This window comes from Schistocerca serialis, chromosome 8, assembly GCF_023864345.2.
Source record: "Schistocerca serialis cubense isolate TAMUIC-IGC-003099 chromosome 8, iqSchSeri2.2, whole genome shotgun sequence".
Taxonomy (NCBI): domain Eukaryota; kingdom Metazoa; phylum Arthropoda; class Insecta; order Orthoptera; family Acrididae; genus Schistocerca; species Schistocerca serialis.
Window position 1 is genome coordinate 452,504,014 of NC_064645.1, and position 27,345 is coordinate 452,531,358.

General features: G+C 42.8%; 1 protein-coding gene across 1 annotated transcript in view; it reads right to left on the reverse strand.

The window, feature by feature from the left end:
- The window catches only part of LOC126416633 (uncharacterized), a 276,018-nt gene that overhangs the window by 65,650 nt on the left and 183,023 nt on the right, over positions 1-27,345 (reverse strand). Inside the window, exon 13 of the mRNA XM_050084398.1 lies at positions 14,805-14,967. Coding sequence (XP_049940355.1) covers positions 14,805-14,967 — 163 coding nt within the window. The remainder of the gene's footprint in view (positions 1-14,804; positions 14,968-27,345) is intronic.

Genomic DNA, 27,345 nt, shown 5'->3' on the forward strand with positions numbered 1-27,345 from the left:
GTTGAGGCCTGGGTTCTTTACAAGTTGTAAATAACCTTTTGCTACCTGTCTTTTATCCTTTGTCACTTTTCAATTTCAAGGTGTGTATTGCACTCAAGATTGTCAATTTTTTTTAATATCTTACAAATAATACCAATGTTTGCAGCGACAAATTAGTTCAGTAACAATTAGATCTGACAGTACTTGTATTCCTTTGTACTGTGATTATTACATTCTTCTTGAAGTCTTGAGAGTTTAGTTTTGGCTGGCTTTCCAAAGGATCTCAATAATTCTGATGGGATGACATTTATTCTAGGTGCTTTGTTTCACCTTAGATCTTGCAGTGCTCTGACATATTCTTTTCACTGCATCACCTTTTCATCTCATCTTCATCTACTTCCTCTTGCCTTTCTGCTATACTGACTTAGGGTTTCTTTGCCTTATGCTGTCATTCTATATATTGTTCCACCTTTCAGCGTTTGCTTAGTAATGGCTTACCACCCGAGCTCTTCATGTTCATGCAGCAAGTTCTCTAATTTCGAAAGTTTTCTTTAATTCTAATTTTCCTATATACAGCATCTATTTTTCTTATAGTCATACATGCTTCTGCAGCTTTGCATTTGTCCTCTAGCTATTCCAACTTTGTTACTTCGTACTTCCTGTCAATTTCATTTTTTGTCATCTAATTCCATTCTGCCTCTTTCATTTCCTGCATTTTTATATTTTCTCTGTTCATTAACGAAAATTAATATCTCAACCAAAATAATTATTTTTTGACGATATAAAAATAAATTTATACTTATGCATTTCATGACCAACTGAACTCAAAACTGGTAATTTTACAGCAACAAAAACAGCCTATTTCAACATTAACAACTGTTTTTGCCTATTTTAGTTTTAAAATCCTAAAAGATACCTATTTCTTTAATATAACACTTCCCCCCCCCCCCAAAATTATCAGAATTGCTTACAAGAATTGAAGGTGGGAGGACCTAAGGCAATATTTGAAGGGAAAAAAAGTAAAATAAATAAAATAATAATAATAATAATAATTTGTAGCTCACAGAATCCTGCCCAACTGTCTATTTCCACAACAATAGATAATTGTAGGCCTTGAACTGACATCGGATTTGAGGGGGGGATACATACACAAGGAGAGACTTTAAAGCTGCCTAGCAACTAAAGGAAAAATCCTTATTCTCCCCTTGGTTATACACGGAGGCAATTGTCGAATTTTTGTTATACACCCACCAAACTAAATCAGTACAAAGTGTACCAATGGACATATAAAGTGCAATGTGTTCATTGTTCAAAATCTATTCTAGTTTCAGTTCACGAATAGCTCAATGGAAGAAAATGTCAAAAGCAGCTAGTTCAAAGTCTAGTCGTATAAGACTGTGACTGCTAATTTTTCTGCAAGATACGACAGATGGAAAAATTACATTGTGCCAAGTATTCAACCAAGAGGTTAGTGGTTATGTTTTGGTGCTACTTAGTTTTTAGTGCTGTTTTGGAACTGCAAATTTCCTCATACCTCTTTTGACACCAGAGCATTTTTGAAGCACAATATTTTGTAAATACTGTTTAAAATTACACTAAGAGGCAACTGTTCACTTTTATTCTAATTTTTGAAGTTGCTGAGTTCAATTTTCATATAAAGGAAAAGTAAGCAATGTGAAAATATCATACCTACAGGACAAAGAATAAATGTTTTTAAAATGATACACCAAGTTCTGATTTTTTTTATAGTTTTGAGTTGTAAGAAATATCTATTCAGCGACAGGATAGTTGGAAAACTAAAATTGCCAAATTGTATTTTTTATTTTATTTTATTTTTTTATTTATTTTTTTAATTTTTTTATTTTTTTGGTAAAATTATGTATCACTATCCCTTAACAGCACCAAATACTTTTTATACACACTTCTATGTAGCATCTTGTTTCAAGTGATAAAAAGTCCCACTTAACCCAGCATGCAGAAGGAGCATTATATAAGGGAAATGTAGAACATTATATAAGGGAAATGTAGAATGGATATCAAAATTGAAGCAAAAGCTTTTAACAAAGACATCTAACGAATCCACCAAAAAGAACCAATTCTGCAGTGACTTGTTTCATGCTATTGTGGCAGCAAACTCTCTTTTCGAAAACTAGAAAATTCTATTTTCAAAGGTTTTCTTGAGAACTACTGCCATCAGTCTGTTCCTACAGAGTCAAAATTGTGTAACACCTTGCACAGAATCCAATAAGATATTGGTGAGTCTTGCATATGGATTTCCATTGATGAAACCAGTTACAGTCTTGGTCCATGCAATCTGATTGTTGGTAAGCTGGATCCAGATATGCTCTCCAGGGCTTAATTGATTTGTTCAAAACAACTCTCAAAGACTAACCAGCAAACAACTGCCTATTTTGTCTACAATGGGCTGAAACTGCTATATCCAAATGGTGTGGACGAAAATGAGGTGCTTCTGGCATTCGCAGGTGCTGCTGCATATATGGTGCAGCATTCCCATTGCTTCAAGCTTTCTACCTTTTAATACTGCATGTAGCTTGTGTAGCACATGCAATCAACCATATAGCAGAGCAAGTAACACTTGAATTCCCTGACAGTAATAAATTTCTCTCCACAGTAAAAAAAGTTTCTGTCAATGTGCCATCAAAGATACAGGCATTCAAAGAACAACTTCAAGATGTCCCCTTGCCACCTGAACGTGCTGTTACCCACTGGGGCACATGGTTAGCAGTGGTGGAATGCTATAGTGAGCATCTGACAACAGTCCAGAAGGTAATTTAAAATCTACCAGAGGTTGCTGCCACTGTAACTTCAGCAAAATAATTATTCAGTCCAACTGGACTGGACTTACATTAGAGCCACCTACACATTTACGGCAAGAATTATTTCTGAATTAGAAGGCTAAGCGAGACCTAGCTATGAAAACACATCTTTACTGGAAGAAGCTAAAAAATAAAATTAATTAAGCACTTGGTGAAGTGGGAAAAAAAGTAAGGGTAAAAATGCAAAAGGTTTTGCATAACAACACCGGCCTGAAGGACTTATACACTGCAGCATACATACTCAGAAGAAAATCTACGGCCCCTGTGTGTGTGTGTGTGTGTGTGTGTGTGTGTCATTTTTATCATCATTTCATCATTATTGACCAGCAAGTTGCCAAAGTCCCCCTCAGGAGACACCGCCTTAATGAAACACTGTCCGTGTGGGCGAGGGGGTTTGTGAGATCCAATGAAGTGGAGGGCTATGCCGCGGTGGTGTAACTACCGGCAGGGCCTCCCAAGCCGGACAGGTCTCCATAGAGGATCCAGACAAAGTGTGTCTCACAACGTCCCGTCTAGTGTCCTGTCCTATCCTATTCTGTTCTGTCCCATCCTATACATTCCCTTCCTTTCCTTTTCTCCTTGTGATTGTGTGGCAGCAGACACAGTCCCCTAATGTGGACAGCGGAAGATCCTTGGAAACCAGGACAACGTTGATGCACATAGGCCTTACTGCGAAGGGATGGATAGCGTTCTGTAGTCATGGTGAAGACAAGCTATCTAAGGGGTAAGGCCCTGAAATAAAACCTTGGCAGGTGTCCAGGCCATGAGGTGGCAGCCCCACCAGGACACTCGGGGGCTGTGGGCTGATAACCCGCACCACCAAAAAACACATATCACAGAAACTAAAAGGAGGAACAGCCGGATGGATCTAAAGGATATGACCTTTGGCCTGAAAAGGAAAACCCGTATTGGTTTTTGGAATGTAAGGACGTTGAGAGAGGCAGGGAGGCTAAGACAAGTTGAAAAAGAGATGGAGAACTATCGACTAGATATATTGGGACTAAGTGAAGTAAGGTGGCCAGAATCTGGGGAATTCCAAACACAAAATGGTGGAGTGTTGCTGTATGCGGGTCAGACAGGTGAGGACGCGATGCACAGGAATGGTGTAGGGCTCTTACTATCTAAAAGCAGAAAGAAGAGCTTACTGGAGTGGAAACCAGTCTCAGAACGGATAATAACCGCATGCTTTAAAACAAATGTGCGATATGTCACTGTAATTCAATGCTACGCACCTACTGAAATAGCTGAAGCAGAATTAAAAGATGCATTTTATACAGAGCTTAACGGAGTTCTTAGACAAACAAATCCTAGGGACATAAAAATTTTAATGGGTGACTTGAACGCAAAAGTTGGTTCAGAAAATGAAGGGCTTGAACATATCATGGGTGTGCATGGTATGGGGATCAGGAATGTAAATGGTGAACTGTTGATAGATACATGCGCTGAACATGACCTAGTCATTGGAGGCACATTGTTTCCACATCGTAACTGCCATAAGATAACGTGGGTTTCTCCAGACCACGTTACCAAAAATCAAATAGACCACATAGTCATAAGCCGCAAGTTCCGACACTCTCTGTTAGATATCAGAAATAGAAGAGGGGCAGATGTTGGAAGTGACCACCACCTAGTTTTGGCGGGATTCAGACTGAAGATAGTGGCAAATAGAACCAAGCTCAATCATAGGTGCAAGAAAATAGAGGTGGCAAGATTAAAAGACCAACAGATCAAAGAAACATTTGCCCTTGAACTACAAAACAGATTCCAGGTCCTCTCTGAAGAAAACTTTATGGAGGAGGGAATTGAAACATGCTGGCAAAAAATCAAGAACAGTTATTTAGATGTGGGAGAAAAAATCCTAGGATTTAAGGCACATCAAAGGAAGGAATGGATCTCCGATGCTACATGGAATGAAATCAGCCACAGGAAAGAACTAAAACTTAAGTTAAATTTTTGTAAGACAAGAGCGCAGAAGAGCGAAGTGCATAAAGAAAACATGAAGGCGAACAAAAAAGTGAAAACATTGCTACGTCGGGATAAAAGGAAATGGATAGATGAGCAAGCAAAATTAGCAGAAGAGGCAGCAAGACAAGGAAATATGAAAGACCTCTACAACACTACCAAATGGTTGTCAATGAATAACTTCAGACATGAAGGACCAGTTAAGAACAAGAATGGTGTGATGCTTACAACAGGCACAGCTACAGAGATGGGAGGAGCACTTCAGGGAACTGTTAAATCGTGAAGACAACCAAGAGGAATAAGTAAGAGATATTCCAGAGGAAGTCGAAGAAGACCAAGATATAAATTTGCAGTGCCCCACAATGGACGAAATTAGGATTGCCTTGAAAACACTAAAAAATACAAAGGCTCCAGGCCTAGACAACATAGCACTGGAGCTCTTAAAAGCCGATATTGAAAGTACTGTTAAAATGCTCCATCCTTTGCTGAAGCATATTTGGCTTGAAGAGAAATCTCCAAAGGAGTGGAAAAATGGCTTGGTGGTAAAGCTCCCAAAAAAGGGAAATTTGTCAGACTGTAACAACTGGCGTTGTATTACATTGTTGTCAGTGCCCAGTAAGGTCCTCACCAGAATTATTTTAAACAGAATTAAAGAATCCCATGAAAAGCGACTGCGTAAAGAACAGGCCAGTTTTAGGGCACAATGCAGCTGTGTTGATCTTATTAACACTCTTAGGATCATCTTAGAGCAATGCAAAGAATTCCAAGCAACCATGTACCTGGCATTCATTGATTTTCAAAAGGCCTTCGATTCCGTGAAACATAAAGTGCTCTGGCAGGTGTTGCGGAAGTATGGCATACCACAAAAGATCTTAAACATCATAAAAGATCTATATGATGGCTACGAATGCTGCACACTCCACAAGGGAAATATGACAGAGCCCATAAAAGTAACAACTGGAGTCCGGCAGGGTTGCATTTTGTCACCAACACTTTTTCTACTCATTCTAGACTCTGTTATGAGAAGAGTCACAGCAGGCAGGAGACGAGGAATCCGGTGGAGGATCCACGAACGTCTGGAGGATTTGGATTTTGCAGACAACATAGTTTTATTAGCTCCAAGGCTGACTGATATGCAAGCTAAATTAAACTTGCTGAAAGAAGAAGGAGAGGCTGCTGGCCTCAAGATAAATACAGGCAAAACAAAGGAAATGAGAGTAAATTCAGGTAACATGGAGGTGCCCCTGTTAATAGGTGAGCAGTGAGTGGAGACTGTCAACTCATTCCTGTATCTGGGTAGTATAGTGGCAGAAGATGGTGGAGCTGGAATGACATGAAAAACCGCATTAAAAAGGCAAATGCTGCCTTCATACAATTGTACCCAATATGGAAAAATAGAAATATCACATACAAAACAAAAATCCGTATTTTTAATACAAATGTGAAGGCTGTCCTTCTGTACGCCAGTGAAAGCTGGAAAATGGATAAAAAGATAACAAGCCAGTTACAAAGCTTCATAAATAGATGTCTTCGACGCACCATGAATATCTGGTGGCCAGAAAAAATATGTCTGGCGAATAACAAACCAGATACCTATAGAAGACCAGATACGAGAGAGAGAGTGGGGCTGGTTGGGGCACACCTTGAGAAAACCAGATGGAGCCATCGAGAAAAAAGCAGTGGAATGGAATCCCCAGGGAACAAAGAAGAGAGGAAGACCAAGGGGCACATGGAAGAGGACAGTGGAAGGGGAAGCAAAAAGAGTTGGCAAGACCTGGGCAGAATTGAGGCAAATGGGCAAAGACAGAGACGGATGGCGAGTTCTCCTGGATTCCCTATGCCCCCATGGGGGCCAAAGGAATTAAGTCAAGTAAGTCAAGTTGCCAAAGTGACATCAAATTAAAAGGACTTCCATCAGGCGGCTGAATAAGCCATATGCACATTTCCAATGAAAAGTAATATGTCCTTACATCAATACCGTGTATTTTACATTATAGTTTTTCTATATAATACTTGATAGGGCCTACAGTAGGTTTTATATAGCCTAAATGATTCACTGAAAGAGCCTATTTGGGTGCCTAGAATGCACTTTTTACAACCTAAAAATCTGCAGTCCATTCATAATTAATTAATTATTGCCAGTGTCCATATTGGCACATGGAAATGTGTTGCAGATTAACGCCTGGTTTCTAATTCTCTCTCTCACCCCTACATAATCTATGTTAAATTTTATAGTGTTTTCAGGTCTCTTCCACAAATACAGTTTCCTTTACTATTCTTAAACAAAGTGTTCGCAGTACCAAATTGTGATCTGTGCAAAGTTCTACCAGATGGCTTCATCTTTCAATCCTTTCCACCAGACCACGTTGTTCTACTATTTCTCATTCTCTTCCTTTTTTGCTATCAAACTCCAGTCCTCCTTCACAATTAAATTTTCATTTCCCGAAAATTGCTGAATTGTTTATTTTATCTCATCGTACTTGTTGTCAGTCTCTTCATTAACTGTGTAGCACGTACCCCCATGAAGCCTGCCCAGCTAGCCATGCAGTCTAACGCGCTGCTTCCCCAGCGGGAAGGCATGCCGGTCCCTGGCACGAATCCGCCTGGCAATTGCTGCGCAACACTGTCTCCATGTATGTGTACACCCCCATCATTACTCTACCACGTAAACACGCAGTGGTGGGGTGAGTGGAATGCTATAGCATGTTGTGGGGTTGTTAACCGCTGAAGGCTACGGCGGGGATGAAGTCTCTCCATAATTCTAACAGCCAATTTCCCTGGTGCACAAGATGATGTTCTGCTTCCCATCTAGCAGAGATTTTGACTGTTATATAATGTTGCATGTGTGTGCTTTGGAAGGAATGTTCAATGGTTTTTATACAGGACCTTTCCAGTGAAAGGGTTGTGTGTTGGAGGCCCTATTTCATAACCTTCACAGGCATTTCACACTGGGCGTCTTCCAAATCATCAGGGACTTCCTTTCCTAATAAGTAAAAGGGTTTTTACCCTGAAAAGAATTGTCTGCATTTTGCATTTCAATGAAGTAGTGCCAGGTGTCCACACGTTGTCATTTTTGTTTGGGAGTCGAGGTCTGTGGGAAGAACTTTGCATAGACTTTTCTCTTCTTCAAAACATTCTGTAGAATGTCTTGAACATTTGGTTTACAGATGTCATTCACTGTGATTTGAGGCACAAAAATGTTGACATGATGTTGTTGTATGTCCAAGACACTGCCTGCTTGCTACTGACTGGTTGAATCACATCTGCAGTTTAGAGTTATTAGTTCGAGCTGCCGCCACAGTTATTGTACGGCATATAAATGTCATCAGTAAAGTCAGTCTTGGTACTTTCTGGACCGAAGGTATATTGCTGACACAGAGAATGTCATTTCTGACTCTTAATACTTTATTTATGTACCTGTATTGACAATTGTGCAGCTAATTTTTAAAGAACTTTGCTTGTTAATATAATACTGTCATGTAGAAGAAGGTGTAATTAGATGAATGATGAACACTAACTTCACTTAACGAAGGTTTAGTTAGCACTTGCACGTGCAAGAGCACGGAGCGAACTGCCTCCGGCCAGAACACATACAGTATACATACAGCTACAGAACATTCCAGTGCAATGATTCTTGACATTTGTGGATACTTCTAGAATGTACTCGAACCAAATATAGATATTAAAATTGTATAGTCCAGGTGAGTTTTGAACTCACAACTTTCCATGCAACAGTTCAGTATCATAATCACTACACCACGGTGCTACTCAGCTTCTTCTATGACACTGCTCCCTCCTTACGAGAACAGCGTCTCAGTGTTATGTCATCCTAGTCCAGGAATGAGTCTTTGGTCCTGCGTACTCTGACTCCCAATGACTGATTCTCACCCTGGCAGTGATCTTCTTAGAACTTCTTTTGCCGCTACGCTCTTCGTAATGTTTCTGCTTGTTGCTTGTCACTGGAGCTTCGAATTTACCCTGGGTTGCAGGATCCTTGTAGGGCTTCATTCTAAGGATGGACCGTATCTCTGATCTTTTGTCGTCTTGTGTCAGGGTCGAAATCTTCAACTTCATAAGTAATAGCAGACAACTGTCTTACAACCTTATAAAGTCCAAAGTAGCGCCTGAGGAGCTTCTCAGTGAGACCAACCTTCCGAACAGGAGTGATGATCCAGATGAGGTTGCCAGGCTGGTAGAGAACAGGGAGGTGGCTCGCGTCATACCTACGACGATCGTTTTCTTGAGCCTGCAGTGTGCAGAGTTGAGCTAACTTCCAAGCTTCCTCAGCTCTGGTTAATACCTGGCCGATATAGTAGTCATCCACGTCATCAGGATGAAACAGAAACACAGTGTGCACAAAGTCGTAGTCACCTCACGCCCGTGCACCAGGAAAAATGGCATAAATCCTGTGATGTCTTGTTTGGCGGTGTTGTAGGCAAACGTCACAAAAGATAGCACCTCATCCCAGTTGCTCTGCTCGACACTGATGAACACTGATGGCATGGCGGCCAAGGCCTTATTAAAGTGTTCAGTAAGTCCACTAGTTTGTGGATTGTAGGCAGTCATCATGTGATGAGTAATGTTGCACCAATGGTTTATCTCTATCACAATATTCAATTGAAAAACTTTCCCTCGATCCGGAATTAACAACCTTGGAGCACCACGTTTTAATACAATGTCTTCCATGATGAATTTGGCTACCTCGGATGCTTCAGCTGTTTTCACGGCTTTTGTAATGGCATAGCGTGTCAGATAATCAGTGCAAAAAATAATCCATCTATTGCCACTAGCAGATGTACGAAATCATCTGAGGAGCTCAATCCCAACACACTGGAAAGACGTTTCAGCTGGTGAAATTGGTATATGTCAGCCAGGTGGTTTCTGAGGAACTGGCTTTCTCCTCTGGCACTCTCGACAGTGCAACACGTAGTGACAGATACTTCTAAATAAGCCTGGCCAGAAAAGTCTCATGCGGGTTCTATCGTATGTCTTAATAAATCCTAAATGTCTGGCCTCAGGTGTCTCATGGAATTTCTGTAGAACATCTAAGCGCAAGTGTTTAGGAATCACTGGTAGCCACCTCTTTCCAAACGGATCAAAGTTTTCCTGGCAAAGTAATCCATTAACTACCTTAAATTGTCCTTTCACATCCTCTGACCGATTTAAGGCAAGCATAATTTGAGATATCTTGGCGTCCTTCTTCTGCTCAGCAGAGGGATCCTGAAGTGCAGCGAGACAGTCACTATCTTCATCACAGTCTTGATTGTCTTGCACAGGGTTTCTTGAGAGAGAATCGGCATCTTGGTGTTTTCTTCCACTTTTGTACACTATGGTAATGTCATACTCTTGAAGACGTAGTGCCCACCTGGCGAGTCGTCCTGTTGGATCCTTTCGACCTGTCGACCAACTAAGTGAATGATTGTCTGTAACAACTGTGAATGGCCTTCCATAGATATACTGTTGAAATTTGCACATGGCCCAGATCACAGCAAGACATTCTCTCTCTGTAGATGAGTAGTTTCTCTCGGCTTTTGTATGTGTCCTAGAAGCATAGGCTATAACCTTCTCTTTTCCATCCGAAATTTGCACCAGAACAGCACCGATCCCATACCTGCTGGCATCTGTGTGTAGTTCTGTAGGTGCTCTCTCATCATACAGACCAAGTACAGGATCAGTCATCAGAGCTTTTCGCAGCACATCGAAAGAATCTTGTTGAGCTCCAACCAAGATAAATTTAGCATCAGCTTTTAACAACTGTTGGAGTGGCCCGGCTTTGACACAAAAGTCTTTGATAAAATGACAGTAATAAGAACATAATCCGAGGAAGCTTCTCATATCTCTGATACTTTTAGGAATAGGAAATTCCATTATAGATCTCACCTTTTCTAGGTCTGACCGCACACCTTCGTTTGACACAAGGTGTCCAAGTATTTTTATTTCTTTTGCTCCAAAGAGACACTATCTTGGATTAAGTTTCAGTCCGCCTTGTTGGAGACACTTAAGAACAGCCCTCAGTCTCTTTATATTTTCATCAAATGTCTCTGAGAATACTATAATGTCATCTAAATAACAAAGACACATTGTCCACTTCAGGTGCCTTAGAAGATTATCCACCATCTGTTCAAAAGTTGCTGGTGCATTACACAAATCAAACGGCATTGCCTTAAACCCATACAGGCCCTCAGGGGTGATTAATGCAGTTTTCTCATGATCAGCTTCATCTACTTCGATTTGCCAGTATCCCAAGTACATGTCCATGGTTGAGAAAAACTTAGCCCCCTTCAGACAATCTAGTGTATCGCCAATTCTTGGAAGAGGATAAACATCCGCTTTAGTTATCTTATTAAGCTTCCTGTAATCAACACAAAAGCGCCAACTACTATCCTTCTTCCTGACGAGGACCACTGCTGACGACCATGGGCTCTGCGAAGGCTGAATGATGTCATTCTTCATCATTTTCTCTACCTCGTCACAAATTACTCGACGTTCCGGTTGCTGACACACGGTATGCTCTCTGGCTTATTGGTTGATGGTCTCCAGAGCTAATCCAGTGCTTCACCGTCACTCTGTCTGATTTGCTCTTCACCTGTGGATTGAAGCATTCAGTGAACTCTTGAAGAATAGCAAGTAGCTTCTTCTGTTGTTCCTTAGTGAGATCTGGTGATAGTTGAGCTAGAAGATCTTGTCTCATAGTGGTAGCACTAATTTCACCCACAGACTTGGCATGGGAGGTTTCTATGATGCTCAGCTGTTCTTCAATTAAGAGCTCAGCATTTGCTATGCACATGTGTCTTGGAAGGGTCTGTGGTTCTCAGTGACAGTTAACTATCCACTATCAACCGAATCCATTCTTAAGCGAGACGACAGACGCTGGGATGACCAAGTTATTCTTCAGTGGTATGCTTCTCTTACATTCCACTACAAGATCCACGGTTTGATGCATGGCATGATGTGTGACAGTTACCTTTCTAGCGCTGACTGCAGGAATGATCACTTCATCCAGCACACACAGTCTCCACACACTCAGATGCGCATCTTCCTGTCCACAGTATCTCATCTCCTCTAGCATAATCTTCAAGTGACCACAATATATAATTGCCTGAAAAGCTTTCAGAAAGTCCCATCCGAGAATGACGTCATGACTACACTCTTGTAAGATGATGAATCCTAAGGGCTGTGTATGGCCACTTATACCCACATGAATGGTACATCTTCCTGTAGGTTTTACATATTTCCCATTGGCCACCTTCAGCAAAGATGTTTTGTTGTCGACGAATATGGTTTTCCGCAACTGGCAACGGTACTTCTCCAAAATGACTGAATATGAAGCTCCAGAGTCCACAAGAGCTTGGGCTAGTTGGCTATCCATGAGGATATCGACATAGTTTCCTATCATTTTTGTAGTGATCAAAGGCAGAGGATTTTTCTCTTCAGCGGCCTCACCTCCAAGGAAGGGCGCACCCTTTAGTTTTCCAGGTTGCAGCGGCTAGGTGATCGGCTGAAGCTTCTAAACAGCGAGGTAGACCTTGATCGGCATGTTGGGGAGCGTCTTCTCCAGTGGCTAGCTTGCGGCGACAGTGACCTACATCATCCTGCACCCACATCTTCTTGTTCATCTTCGTCATCCCGGAGTTGGCGTCGGCTAAGATTGGTCTGCTGTCTTCTGGTGCAGGCACAATCAAATATCCGCTGCTTTTCCCAACAATAGCGCACCACAATGTCCTGGTCGGCCACAGTGGAAACGTACTGATTGGTTATCCTGGGTCCTCCATATATTAGTCTTCCTTGGTGCCCAAACAGGTTCCTCACGCGGCATTGTAGGAACGTAACTCCACCTCGGTCTCAACTTTTTCATCATTTTAAAAGGAAATGAAGGACGAGAGATTGGGTTCAATGTCTGTTCCACTTCCTCCCTTATGACCTCTTGAAGCATTTCGGTTTTTTGCTCACTGTGCAATCCAAATACCTTCTGAACTTCCTCTCTCACTATCTGACAAAGAACACTTGTGAAATCAGTTGCTTCCTCCATCACAGACATTGATACGACATTTGGAAGGTGTTCAAACTTCTTGCGTGTAATTCTTTTTTTGATGCATTGCTGGGGGTGCTCATCACGTAAACAGTGGCTCTGTCGTGGCCTGATGGGAGCGGTTATGTTGTGGCCTGATGGGAGCCACTGTGTCGTCAATAATGTGTGCTATCACAAGTTACAATACCCAGCATCTCCACTAGAATAATGTCACGTAGAAGAAGGTGTAATTAGATGAATCATGAACACTAACTTCACTTAATGAAGGTTTACTCGGCACCTGCACATACAAGAGCGTGGAGCAAACTGCCTCCGGCCAGAACACACACAGTATATAAACAGTTACAGAACATTCCAGTAAAATGATTCTTGACATTTGTGGATACTTCTAGAATGTACTCGAACTAAATATAGTCCAGGTGAGTTTTGAACTCATGACCCTTCATGCAACAGTTTAGTATCATAACTGCTACACCACAGTGCTACTCAGCTTCTTCTGTGACAATATAAATGTGGCCCAGAATTCTACATAATTTGCAACTTCTATCACTTGGAGGGAACAGTTGCTGTTTCCTATGTTGATAATATGCAGATAGCAAGTGACTTGCTTAAACATCGTAACATAAAGTGCACTGATTTACAAGACAAGATAGTGCTCCAGATTTAGGTTCTACCTATGCATTGGATTTGAGTCTATTGGATTCATACATCAGTGGTTTTCTACACCAATCTGAGTAAAGACTAGATTTATTCCCCCCCCCCCCCCTCCCTCTCTCTCTCTCTCTCTCTCTCTCTCTCTCTCTCTCTCTCTCTGTCTGTCTCTCTCTCTGTCTGTCTCTCTCTCTCTCTGTCTCTTCCTCAGAACAATGACATGAAATGCAAGGGTATTCCAGGAAAGCCAGCCACCTGTAAAGTGTGGAGAGCAGGAGGGAAGAAATGGAAGAAATAAGGCCATGGTTTGGGCATGGACATCTCTGCTGGCAACAGCACTGCCCATGAAACGCTAGGTTCTGAGTTCTAGTCCTGTTCCACCAAAAATCTTTAATCTCTAAGCAAGTTTCAGAACATACACAGCTATGATACGAATACATTAAGAACAAAGTTCTCACATGACACGGGCAGATGGTAGACACAACTCTCCTCCATGACAGTTTCTAACGTTTACAGCAACAGGAAGGACAGCCAGCCACAGAACCATACGAAAATAACTGGTGAGCCATGGGTAAGCGACTGCCCGTCATTAGTGGTTGCTGTTATGTGCGAGCAAAACACTGAAGAAACAGAAGATGCGAGGACGCAATGTATGGATACGGTTCTTCACCAGTGAGCAAGCAGACAGAATTCGCTTGTCCAACAGATAGTGGAAATTTAATTCCAAAAACATGTTATAGCTTTTTCAAGAAAATTGTGACCACTGAAGTAGTTGCCTTGGTTTGTTCGTACAACAATTTACAATGTTTCACATGAAAACCAACTGCAAAGAACCACCAAATGAAATGACATTCTAGTCATACACAACTGAAAATGTTACCATACGAAATGTGTAATTGAAAGAAGTTTAAAGCAATCACATATTTAGAAGGAAACAAACACTTTCATTAAATATATCTGACAGTGACCCCACAAAAACTGGCTGATAAGCTGTGAATGTAATAGCCGATTATGTCCACTTAAAATAGGGAAGCAAAAGAAGAAAGATATTGTTCAAAAACTGGTAGCTACTCACATTAAGTACTGTCATCAGACTACCTCCTACATGAAATTTACAACAGTGGTCTTGCTATCCACAAAACAGACCCTATCTCATTAGCTGTAAAAATAACCAGCTTGTTTTATTAATGTGATAATGCCTCTAACACTCTGCAGAATTATCAGAAATGCCTTCCTACATATTATCCAAGAACAATTTACCAAGGCAATACGTGAATTATTTTCTCTGATTTAAAGTTTCAAGCTACTGATATGAAATAACAAGAAAAATATTGTGTCATTTGTACCTCCTTCCATCCAAGCCCGCACAAAAATTTGTTCACCATATCTAACTTCTTCTATTTGAACATTAAGAGGATCAAAATGGAGTTGCTGGTTTAACTCCTTATCTCTGAACAGGTCCATGTTGTAAAGACTTTTGTGTCTGACACCATTATGTTCCACCATATCCTGAAACAAATGTAGATTTTTAAAAAACCATATTAATCTTTTTTCGGAATAAAATTTAGTTGTCGTTTGCAAATATATTTTTATTATGCTTTACTGATTTTGACAAATTAATTGGTCATTTTCAGGAGCTTATAGTTTAGCATATGTCAGTATTTTCTTCATAGAAGTGTAATGCCATGATATTTCCAGAAATGTAAATATTTTATGTGATTATTCTAAACATAGATTGATACTTAACAGCTCAACATATAAGAAGAGATAGATTGCTACCTTCCAAAAAGAAGACACGTTACAATTACAAGACACTTGCACAAAACTTTCAGCCACAGCCCCCACCAGCAAAAGTGAAACATAGAAACACACACCATTCATGCACACAGGGAAGCACACCTCTCTCTCTCTCTCTCTCACACACACACACACACACACACACACACACACACACACACACACACACATCGCTGACAACTTCAGCAGCTCAGGCCAGAATGCATGAGTTGGTAGTCATATGTGCTTGAGGCATGCTTCCTTGTTTGAATGAATGGTGTGGGTTTCTCTTTTGCTGGTAGAGGCTGTGGCCGAAAGTTTCATGTAAGGGTCTTTTAATTGTGCCTGCCTACAACTTAACATGTCTTCTTTACAGTAAGTAGCAATCTATCTTTTCCTATACTGTTCATATTCCTATGTCATCTTTCCATTGTTTGATTCAGTTTGACATATACATAGATGTGATTCAGTCACTGTAAATTGTCAATCTGCATTTACAATACTCACATACAATATGTACATTTCTGGATATATCATGCCATTGTGCTTCTATGAAGAAGATAATGACATCTGTTAAACGTATACTAAGCTCCTGAAGATGACTAATTAATTTGTCCAAACCAGAAAGAGTGATAAAATCATACTTGCAACTGACAACTGAGTTTAATTCTGAAAAATATATACTAAGTTGCTGCCTAAAATAAACAGTACTGAATTTCAGCAGTAATTTTGTAGGAGCGCTACATCAATTGAGGAACATTACCATATTATTTTAGACTGTATAACACACCACACCAAATTCATAACTGCAAGACCTGCAGCAGTTCTTGAATATTTTTTGTACACATATGCTGAATAGCAGTGCCACACTACAATCAATTTAATTTCAATTAGCTGCACAAGAAGTTGTTTACAGAATACTAAATTTCAATAAATGATTTAAAAATACTTTTATTCTCACCATATACTGAAACACTGTTCCTTAAATAGAAGTGTATAGTTCATTGGGCAGTCATCGGAAGCAACTTATGACAGTCTTCCTACTGTTGGATGACATTTAAGAGGCTCAAATAGAAATAGCTTGAGTAAGGTCATAAATATATGAATGAAGCTCAGGAACTTTCTTTTTGAAATTTCACAGTGCCTCATTTGTTTTGATGGAAGCAATAGAATAAATGCTGTCATGCAAGAGCAACATATATATGGGGTGTACGTAACTCACTTCCACTGAAATATCTTATGAATTTGATAGTACACATTTCCATTTAGAGATTGTCCTTGAGGATGAAGAGTAATGAGTAGTCTACATACACTGTCCCAGAAAACTGCACACAGCACTTTCCTTGCAGGTGATGTCTTCAACGGGATGTGTTAGTTGCATGGATGAATACTTCTGTTTCAAACTGGTAATAATACACACAAGAATCTTCACCCATGAAAATTTTGGTAAGAATATCATATATTTCATTGTAGTAATGAATGTGTCAATATCATGCCTGATCTATTCTCTGCAATGCCATATGACTAGCTTGCATGGTATCCACAGTGCACCAATTTCGAAACAATATGAGGTGCACCCTGCTGTGTCATTAAACACTATCAATGGCTGTAGTATTTACTGTTACCTTCCTGTTTACTTATATTAATTTTCCAACCTGTCTCACATTTACCTTTGTGGCAATATCCAATTATTGTTTGACACAAGATTAGTCTTTAATAAATATGCTTCGTTCAGAACATCTTTTTTTAATTTGGCTGTAAACAGTGTGACATTACAGGCATATTTTAAATGTGTGTGTGTGTGTGTGTGTGTGTGTGTGTGTGTGTGTGTGTGGAGGGGGGGGGGGGGGGGCACAAACGTGGCACACAGTGATCTGTTCACCACAAACACCACACACTGGAGGGTCCTCTAGCCGGAGCAAGAAGCCACGTGTCATTGGGCTGTGACCTATGCAAAGACAGGTAAGGAGTAACTTACCTCATTTTCATGGCTGAAAGGAAGTATGCCACAGCCACGTAGTGGGCTTTATTAGACACAACTTATTATTAGTAACTTCCAGCCACTTCTCTTCCCATCGACACGTCACTGTCTCTGTACCTCAACAGCAAGGTAATAGCACACAGGGTGATAGAACACTGACATAACTGACACTCGCTACAAGGCTCCTAGGCTGCTACACCTGTCCTTTCATTCCCTGTAATACCCATGTGCCCTGGTACCCAACAGAAAGGCATCTCCTTCCCTTGCCACTGTAGTTGGAGGAGGGTGTCCTGGATATTCTGGACTAATTTATCTGCCAGGTACAAACATTGCACAGAGTGAAGGGCACTCCGAGAATCAGGACAGACAAGGAATTTAGCACTCAAAGCATGCTTCATCTTCTCCAGTGCCAACGAGATCACATACAGTTCCATTTGAATACAATAAAGTCTTGAGAGGCAGTCAGACCTTGAAGACACGATCAGGGAAAACAACAGAGCATCCAAAGGAGTCCCCTGTTTTGACCCATCTGTAAAAACAGTTGTAAAGTGTGGTGACCCATAAAAATGACAGAAAATAAAGTATTAAAAACATATATAGAATTGGAATCTCTCCTATACTGCACTAAATTTAAAATTACCCTGGGCCTCTGCAGTAACCATGGTGGCTGGCAGTTACAACCCTAGATTTGATGCTGTACATGCTCCACACCAAATGACTCCAACACACGCTGCATGCAGATTCTAAACAGCATTGTTGTTTGTGGACAATTGGAGAAAAGGAGTTGTAAAGTTGGATGAGCAATAGTATGGTAAATGGTGTAATCAGAACTGCGAGGAACTTACAAGCTTGATGCACCATGATGAGCTGCTGCCAGATGGTGAGTGGTGGTTCCCCAGTCTCATCAGAGATTGCGATGGGGCTGGTCCTATAAGCACCTGTGTATAGTTTAATCCCCTCATGGTGGATGGTTCAACAACCTTCCATGCAAGACAACCTCACTAACCCATAAGATGTGCATCTGTAGTCTATCCGTGAACGCACAAAAGCCCTATAAAACTGGAGCAGAAGCGCTCTGTCTGCTCCCCAAGACCTGTAACTAAGGCACTTATGATGCTAAGGCATTTCATAACATTCAGTACCTTCCAAATTCTGGCTTTCATGTCTTTCAGGTGTGGGAACCACGACAGTTTGGAGTCAAAAATGAGGCCCAAAAATCTCACAGAGTCTCTAAAATGTAGAATGGTGCCCTCATATGAAAGGCAGGTAAATTAAAAATACAAGGATGATTAAAATGAACATGCACACACTTATCTGCAGCAAACTGAAACCCCGAATTGCAGCCCATTCCCCTAACCTCCGCAATGTAAATTGCAACTGACGGGTCGAAAAACACTGCCCTGAGGTAAAACACTCTCCTGCTCAAAAATGATCGGACAGCATGTCACAAACTCGGGACCTAACAAAGTGCTTAGACAGCAAAGGGCCCTACGAAGATGGGGAGTTGGCCACAATAGCCCATTGATGGAGTTGCATGAGAATGCTGAGTCTCCAAGTAATGTCATATGCCTTACTGATATCAAAGAATATACCCAGACAGTGATGTTTACATATGAAAGCCTGCTGAAAAGCGTCCTCCAAGGGCAGGTTGTTGACAGTGGACCGAAATCTCTGGAATCCACACTGAGAGTAGCAAAGGAGTTGCCCGCTCTCTAGCAACCAGACCAAATGATGGTTAACCATTCACTCAAGGGTCTTTCCTACACAGCTCGTTAAGGTGACACTCTGTTAACTACTGGGACATATGTGGTTCTTTCCTCGTTTAAGGAGGTTTATCAGAATATTCCCTCTCCACAAGCTGGGAAATTGTCCTGCTTGCCACATCAAATTGAAACATTCAAGGAGGATTTCCTTTGACGCCGCTGGAAAATGTCAAAACATGCAGTACCAGACCTGGCCGTGACCAGGTGTGGTATTATGAGTCTCAGACAGTGCCAATTCCAGCACCCACATTGAGACAGGTCAGTTGTAAGACCTCAGAGCTGTGGGATCTAAAGTCCAACTTTCCCCTCTCTGCAGTCACACGGTAGTGACAAATCAAAGAGCCACACACCGACCTCAATTGCTGAGTGGCACTCACCAGTCCACCAAGGTACAGGTTGCCTCCTAAGATGACCTGAGGACTTTGGGATGGTTAAGTCAGCGGCACGGTCGATTACTTGTGTGATGTGGTCCAATCATTTCTGGATGCTGTTGCAGTGTTCAAACACAGCCACCTTGCTGAACGGTGTCCAGTTAGCCCTGCTAATCATCCATCTGGTGGCTTTTCTTCAAGTGGCCCTCCATCGAGTATGTGGATCGACAGTAGGAAGTGGTCATTGGACTGAAAGTCATCAGTTGCTTCCTACTGAGCAGAGACTGTAAGCCCAGAAGAGCAGAAAGAGGAGTTGATGGCTGAGGACAACCCACTAACAGCCAGTAAATGAGTGGGATGCCTGTATTGAGGGTGCACAGCTCCTGAGACATCATGAGGTTCTCCAAGACTCAACCCCTAGGGCAAGTATAGCTCGTGACCCATAACACATTATGGACATTAAAACCACCCACTATGAGAAATGGACACAGGACATGCCCAACAAGGCCTGTGGGAGCTTCGCAGTCTATCACGATTTGTGGATATAAATGGAGTGAGCAGATAGTGATCTTCTGACCCACATGAACTGTAATAGCTACTGTTTGTCAGTCAGGAACCAAGGAAAGAGCAGAGGAGTGATGTGAGCCTTGAGGAGCCGCTGGTGAAGTATTGGTGCAGCAGCAGTGCAGTAGGGAGTTGCATATTTAGCTTTCATATTTGTTTTGTAGTTTGATTCTTTAGTTTCTTCCGAGTGTTTGATCACTTGCATATTTAATTACATAAAATCCTTGCATATTCTCGTGGCTGAGAGGAGTAATATTGCTTATTAATAGCTGTAAAGTATAAATTCGTGGAGTCGTTAGTCAGTTGCTTGTTTTGGACAGCCAGTGCTTTCTGTTTATTTCGTAGAGTCAGTCAGCAGCAGACAGAGGCCAGTGCAGTTTCATCTGTGGTTGCAGAGTGACGTATGCGAGCAGCAGTAGCAGAAACTAGTCGTATATTCAGTTTTTCGTATTAGTTCCGCAGGTTTAATTCAAATTACTTTGTGTATTTGTGTGCTTGCGTGGTGAAATTTTTCGGAACTTTGCGTATTTTCGATTTAGAAAGGGGTAGTATCAGATTTTAATAACGGTAGAGTGTAACATCGCATAGACGGTTGTCATTTGTACTCAGACGGGGGTAGGATCGCATTGTAATATCTGTATAGTGGCCTAGTCGTGGTCATTTGATTGCTTGGTTCGTAAGTAATTGTTCATATACTGCAGCTCAATCTGGCGCTGGTGACACAACTGTGCAGTCACATATTGCTGTTTTATTTGTCACAACTCTATACATCCAGATATTAGTAGTAGGATGGATAGGGTGTCCGCGTGCTGTGTGTGGGCGCAGGAGGAACTGGCCGCAGTTCGTGAGCAGCTGAGCGTGCTGTTGGCCACGGTCAGCCGCCTTCAGGCTGCTGCCTCGAGGTGCAGTAACGGCGGAGGGTCTGGCGCGTCGCTTGAGACACCCCAGGCGTCGCTTGCTGTGTCCACTGACTCAGCCCCCGAGGCACCTTCTAGTGTACCCGGGCCGCCCTCACCTCAGGGTGAGTGGCAGACTGCAACGTGTTCGCGTCGCTCGGGGCAGAGGGTCAATGAGGAGGCTGGCCGGCTGGCCTCGCCCGTTCATCCTGTCAGTGGGCAGGTGGCCGCTCCTTCAGCTGGGACCGAGCAGGCACACAGAGGCAAAGGCTTGCTGGTTATTGGGAGCTCCAACATTAGGTGGGTGATGGAGCCCCTTAGTGGAAATAGCGTACAGGGCTGGAAAGAATTCCAACGTGCACTTGGTTTGTCTGCTGGGGGGCCTCATCCAAGATGTGGAGGTGGCCTTGCCTGCGGCTATCGAGCATACGGGGTGCAGTCGTCTGCAAGTAGTTGCTCACGTCGGCACCAATGATGCCTGTCGCTTGGGTTCTGAGGCAATCCTCAGTTCGTACAGGCGGCTGGTGGATTTGGTGAAGACCACTGGCCTCACACGCGGGGTGCAAGCAGAGCTCTCTATTTGTAGCATTGTTCCCAGAGTGGATCGGGGTCCTTTGGTTTGGAGCCGAGTGGAGGGTCTCAACCAGAGGCTTCGTCGACTCTGTGACGGTCTTGGCTGCAGATTTCTAGACTTGCGCTATTGGGTGGGTTGTAGGACACCCCTAGATAGGTCAGGGGTGCACTACACAAAGGAAGCGGCTACTCGAGTAGCAGAGTACTTGTGACACGCACATGGGTTTTTTTTAGGCTAGGCAGTAGTGCGAGGTGTCCTGATGAACACTCACCAGTCAACGTGCAGGCAGGAAAATCAGGACGCGTTCAGTGTAAAGACACTTCAGCTGTCAAGATATTAGCAGTAAGTTTTCCGAGTGTTCGGAATGAATTCACTGCCCTCCAGGAGGCGTGTGGCATGCAAATTATTCTCGGGACTGAGACCTGGCTGAACCCTGAGATAGGAACTTCTGAAATATTTAGTGTGGGTTGGAACGTGTATCGGAAAGACAGATTAGACATCGTAGAAGGTGGTGTCATTGCAGTTGACAAAAATATTATGTCTGCTGAGGTCGAAGTAGAGTGTTATTGTGAAGTTATCTGGACACGTTTAACAGGGCTAGGAGAAATAAAGTTAATTGTTGGGTGTTATTACCGGCCACCAGGTTCCACCGTGACAGTTCTAGAATCATTCAAAGGGAGTCTACACTCTGTATTGCAGAAGTACCCGGATCATGCTATATTAGTCAGAGGCGACTTCAACCTACCTAGTATAGACTGGGATGTCTATGGATTCATTACAGGTGGTACAGACAAGCTGTCATGTGAATTACTTTTGAACACATTATCCGAAAACTGTCTTGAGCAGCTAAATCAACAGCCAACGCGTAATGGAAATATTTTAGATCTAGTAGCCACGAACAGACCAGACCTCATCGACGGTGTCAGCGTTGAGACAGGGGTTAGTGATCACGATGTTGTCATTACGACTATGGTTACGGAAGTTAAAAAGTCGGTCAAGAAGGCTAGGAGAGTATTCTTACGAGAAAGGGCAGATAAGCAGTTGTTAGCATCCCACTTAGTAAATGAATCGACTTCATTTACTTCTGGTACGATGGACGTGGAAGAATTATGGGCAAATTTTAAACACATTGTAAATCATGCATTGGAGAAGTATGTGCCGAAAAAGTGGGTTGCGGACGGAAAAGACCCACCATGGTTTAACAGCACAATTCGGAGAATGCTCAGGAAGCAAAGACAGTTGCACCCGCGGTACAAGAAAGATCGGGAAATGAGGACAGGCAAAAGTTAGTAGAGATTTGTGCTGCTGCAAAAAGAGCGATGCGCGAAGCATACAATCACTACCACTGTCATACCTTAGCAAAAGATCTTGCTGAAAATCCAAGGAAATTCTGGTCTTACATAAGATCAGGAAGCGGGTCGAAGACTTCCATCCAGTCACTCACTGATCAGTCTGGCCTGGCAATGGAAGACAGCAAAACGAAAGCTGAAATTTTAAATTTAGCATTTGAGAAATCTTTCATGCAGGAGGATTGTAGAAACATACCGCCGTTTGAGTCTCGTACAGATTCCCATATAGAGGACATAGTGATAGACATACCTGGGGTTGTGAAGCAGCTGAATGGGTTGAAAATAAATAAATCGCCAGGTCCTGATGGAATTCCAATTTGGTTTTACAGAGAGTACTCTACTGCATTGGCTCCTTACTTAGCTTGCATTTATCGCGAATCTCTTGCCCAACGTAAAGTCCTGAGCGACTGGAAAAAAGCGCAGGTGATGCCTGTATATAAGAAGGGTAGAAGGATGGATCCTCAAAATTACAGACCAATATCCTTAACATCGGTTTGTTGCAGGATTCTCGAACATATTCTCAGTTCGAATATAATGAATTTCCTTGAGACAGAGAAGTTGCTGTCCATGCATCAGCACAGCTTTAGAAAGCATCGCTCCTGTGAAACGCAACTTGCCCTTTTTTCACATGAAATCTTGAGAACCATGGATGAAGGGTATCAGACAGATGCCATATCCCTTGACTTCCAGAAAGCATTTGACTCGGTTCCCCACTGCAGACTCCTAACTAAGGTATGAGCATATGGGATTGGTTCCCAAATATGTGAGTGGCTCGAAGACTCCTTAAGTAATAGAACCCAGTACGTTTTCCTCGATGGTGAGTGTTCATCGGAGGTGAGGGTATCATCTGGAATGCCCCAGGGAAGTGTGGTAGGTCTGCTGTTGTTTTCTATCTACATAAATGATCTTTTGGAAAGGGTGGATAGCAATGTGCAGCTGTTTGCTGATGATGCTGTGGTGTACGGGAAGGTGTCGTCGTTGAGTGATTGTAGGAGGATACAAGATGAATTGGACGGGATTTGTGATTGGTGTAAAGAATGGCAGTTAACTCTAAATATAGATAAATGTAAATTAACACAGATGAATAGGAAAAAGTATCCCGTCATGTCTGAATGCTCCATTAGTAGTGTAGCGCTTGACACAATCACCTCGATTAAATATTCAGGAGGATGACGGCTCAATCCCGCATCCGGCCATCCTGATTTAGGTATTCCGTGATTTCCCTAAATCACTCCAGGTAAATGCCGGGATGGTTCCTTTGAAAGGGCACGGCCGACTTCCTTCCCTATCCTTCCCTAATCCGATGAGACCAATGACCTCGCTGTCTGGTTTCCTCCCCGAAACAATCCAATCCAATCAAAAAAAAAATATTTGGGCGTAACACTGCAGAGCTATATGAAGTGGGACAAGCTTGTAATGGCAGTTGTAGGGAAGGTAGATAGTCATCTTTGGTTCATTGGTAGAATTTTGGGAAGATGTGATTCATCTGTAAAGGAGACCGCTTATAAAACACTAATACAACCTATTCTTGAGTACTGCTCAAGCGTTTGGGATCCATATCAGGTCAGATTGAGGGAGGACATAGAAGCAAATCAGAGGAAGGCTGCTAGATTTGTTTCTGGTAGGTTTGATCATCATGCGAGTGTTACGCAAATGCTTCAGGAACTCAGGTGGGAGTCTCTGGAGGAAAGGAGGCGTTCTTTTTGTGAATCGCTACTGAGGAAATTTAGAGAACCAGCATTTGAGGCTGACTGCAGTACAGTTTTACTGCCACCAACTTATATTTCACAGAAAGACCACAAAGATAAGATAAGAGAGATTAGGGCTCGTACAGAGGCATATAGGCAGTCATTTTTTCCCTTGTTCCGTTTGGGAGTGGAACAGGGAGGGAAGATGCTAGTTGTGGTACAAGGTACCCTCCACCATGCACCGTACGGTGGATTGTGGAGTATGTATGTAGATGTAGATGTGTTATTGACACACACAGCAACCCTTCAACTGGCTCTGCCCCCAGTCAGGTCATCCTTTTGGTGAAGGGTATAGCCCTGTAGCACGGCGGCATCAGTGGCTTTAAAATTTGCTTCTTGTAAACACAAGCACAGGGGGCATGCCTGTGCTAGGAGTTTCAGTTTCTCCACATGTGTCCTCAACCCTGTGTTCCACTGTAGGAGGGGTGCCATCTCTCTCAGGGGTAGCATTTGCATCCTGACTTTCTGCAGGTTTAGTGACATCTCTAAACAGTCAAAGGGGCTTTGTCTGTGATACAGTATCCACAGTCAACGTCTATCTTCAGGAGTTCTGGGAACCAGGGTGATGCAAAACTTTTTTTGATGTGTGTATTTTACAACTTGTGACAGTGCTCCCTCCCTAGAGTTTTTCTGCTATTAGCCCAGCTGGTTTACCCTTCCCTTTTCTGCTGAAGTGGAGGGCATGTCTAGTATAATCCCATCTACAGATGAAAACAACAGAAACAACAACAATATGTGATCCTGCACCCTACATAAACAGCCATTCCAATTCCAGATTAGCTCTCCTGCTAGAAGAGCTCGAATGAGGTCAGTCACGCGGTCTCAGGAGAGACAAACTCAACATTGGTACATCTCAATGCTGATGCAGCCATTGTCAGGTCACACTCTACTCTGTACCCAGCATCTCTGTCAATGCTATTACCTGGCCCATTCACTATAACCATGGTGCCTCTTCATGTGAAGTCTTTGCAAAGTGATCCTAAATCATACATTACCTGTTCCAGACCAATAACAATAGGTATAAAAAAATTGGTGAGCTGGTATTCTGGTCCTAGTTCATCCGGTGAAAGTTGGCCAACAGCTGTAGTGTGAGAATTATGTAACAACAAAACTTACTTTCTTTCTCTTCAGTGACTTTGTTACGTCCCTATTTTTCAATTGACTGCTGTAACTTTACAGTGCCCTGTCTACACCAATATTTGTCTGAGGCACATCAGTTTCCAACTGAAGAAACAATCAAACTTATTTTTCATCTTCACTGCAAAACTGTCAGATGAAGTTCTGAGCTTGTCCCCTCTGCTGCCTGTTGTCACTTCCCAACTCTCTCCACCTTTCTCCCTCTTTAATTTCTCCAGATCTTTCATAGACTTGTCTAATTCAGGCTGATGGAAAGCAGTTTTCCCATCTTGTTCCATTATCTTCTTATTTGTGTTACTTATCCTACAAACCACTGAAGCATCTCATTTATTTCCCCAATTCCAACGCTACTACAGCCCCCAATTGAAAAAACTACAGCAACCGTCACACCAAATCCCGAAACTAACAATTCTACAATCAGTCACTTTTGGTCAGTTATTTATCACACACGATAAAGACAACACTTTAGTAAAAATTAGCAAATTAAATTAGCAATAAACAAGAAAACACATTTACAAAAACACACACCAATATGTAAACAAACAAAACTGCAAAGAGTCTCAATCAAACAACTTAAAATTTACAAGACTTTCCATAAATACACTCCTGGAAATGGAAAAAAGAACACATTGACACTGGTGTGTCAGACCCACTATACTTGCTCCGGACACTGCGAGAGGGCTGTACAAGCAATGATCACACGCACGGCACAGCGGACACACCAGGAACCGCGGTGTTGGCCGTCGAATGGCGCTAGCTGCGCAGCATTTGTGCACCGCCGCCGTCAGTGTCAGCCAGTTTGCCGTGGCATACGGAGCTCCATCGCAGTCTTTAACACTGGTAGCATGCCACGACAGCATGGACGTGAACCGTACGTGCAGTTGACGGACTTTGAGCGAGGGCGTATAGTGGGCATGCGGGAGGCCGGGTGGACGTACCGCCGAATTGCTCAACACGTGGGGCGTGAGGTCTCCACAGTACATCGATGTTGCCGCCAGTGGTCGGCGGAAGGTGCACGTGCCCGTCGACCAGGGACCGGACCGCAGCGACGCACGGATGCACGCCAGGACCGTAGAATCCTACGCAGTGCCGTAGGGGACCGCACCGCCACTTCCCAGCAAATTAGGGACACTGTTGCTCCTGGGGTATCGGCGAGGACCATTCGCAACCGTCTCCATGAAGCTGGGCTACGGTCCCGCACACCGTTAGGCCGTCTTCCGCTCACGCCCCAACATCGTGCAGCCCGCCTCCAGTGGTGTCGCGACAGGCGTGAATGGAGGGACGAATGGAGACGTGTCGTCTTCAGCGATGAGAGTCGCTTCTGCCTTGGTGCCAATGATGGTCGTATGCGTGTTTGGCGCCGTGCAGGTGAGCGCCACAATCAGGACTGCATACGACCGAGGCACACAGGGCCAACACCCGGCATCATGGTGTGGGGAGCGATCTCCTACACTGGCCGTACACCACTGGTGATCGTCGAGGGGACACTGAATAGTGCACGGTACATCCAAACCGTCATCGAACCCATCGTTCTACCATTCCTAGACCGGCAAGGGAACTTGCTGTTCCAACAGGACAATGCACGTCCGCATGTATCCCGTGCCACCCAACGTGCTCTAGAAGGTGTAAGTCAACTACCCTGGCCAGCAAGATCTCCGGATCTGTCCCCCATTGAGCATGTTTGGGACTGGATGAAGCGTCGTCTCACGTGGTCTGCACGTCCAGCAC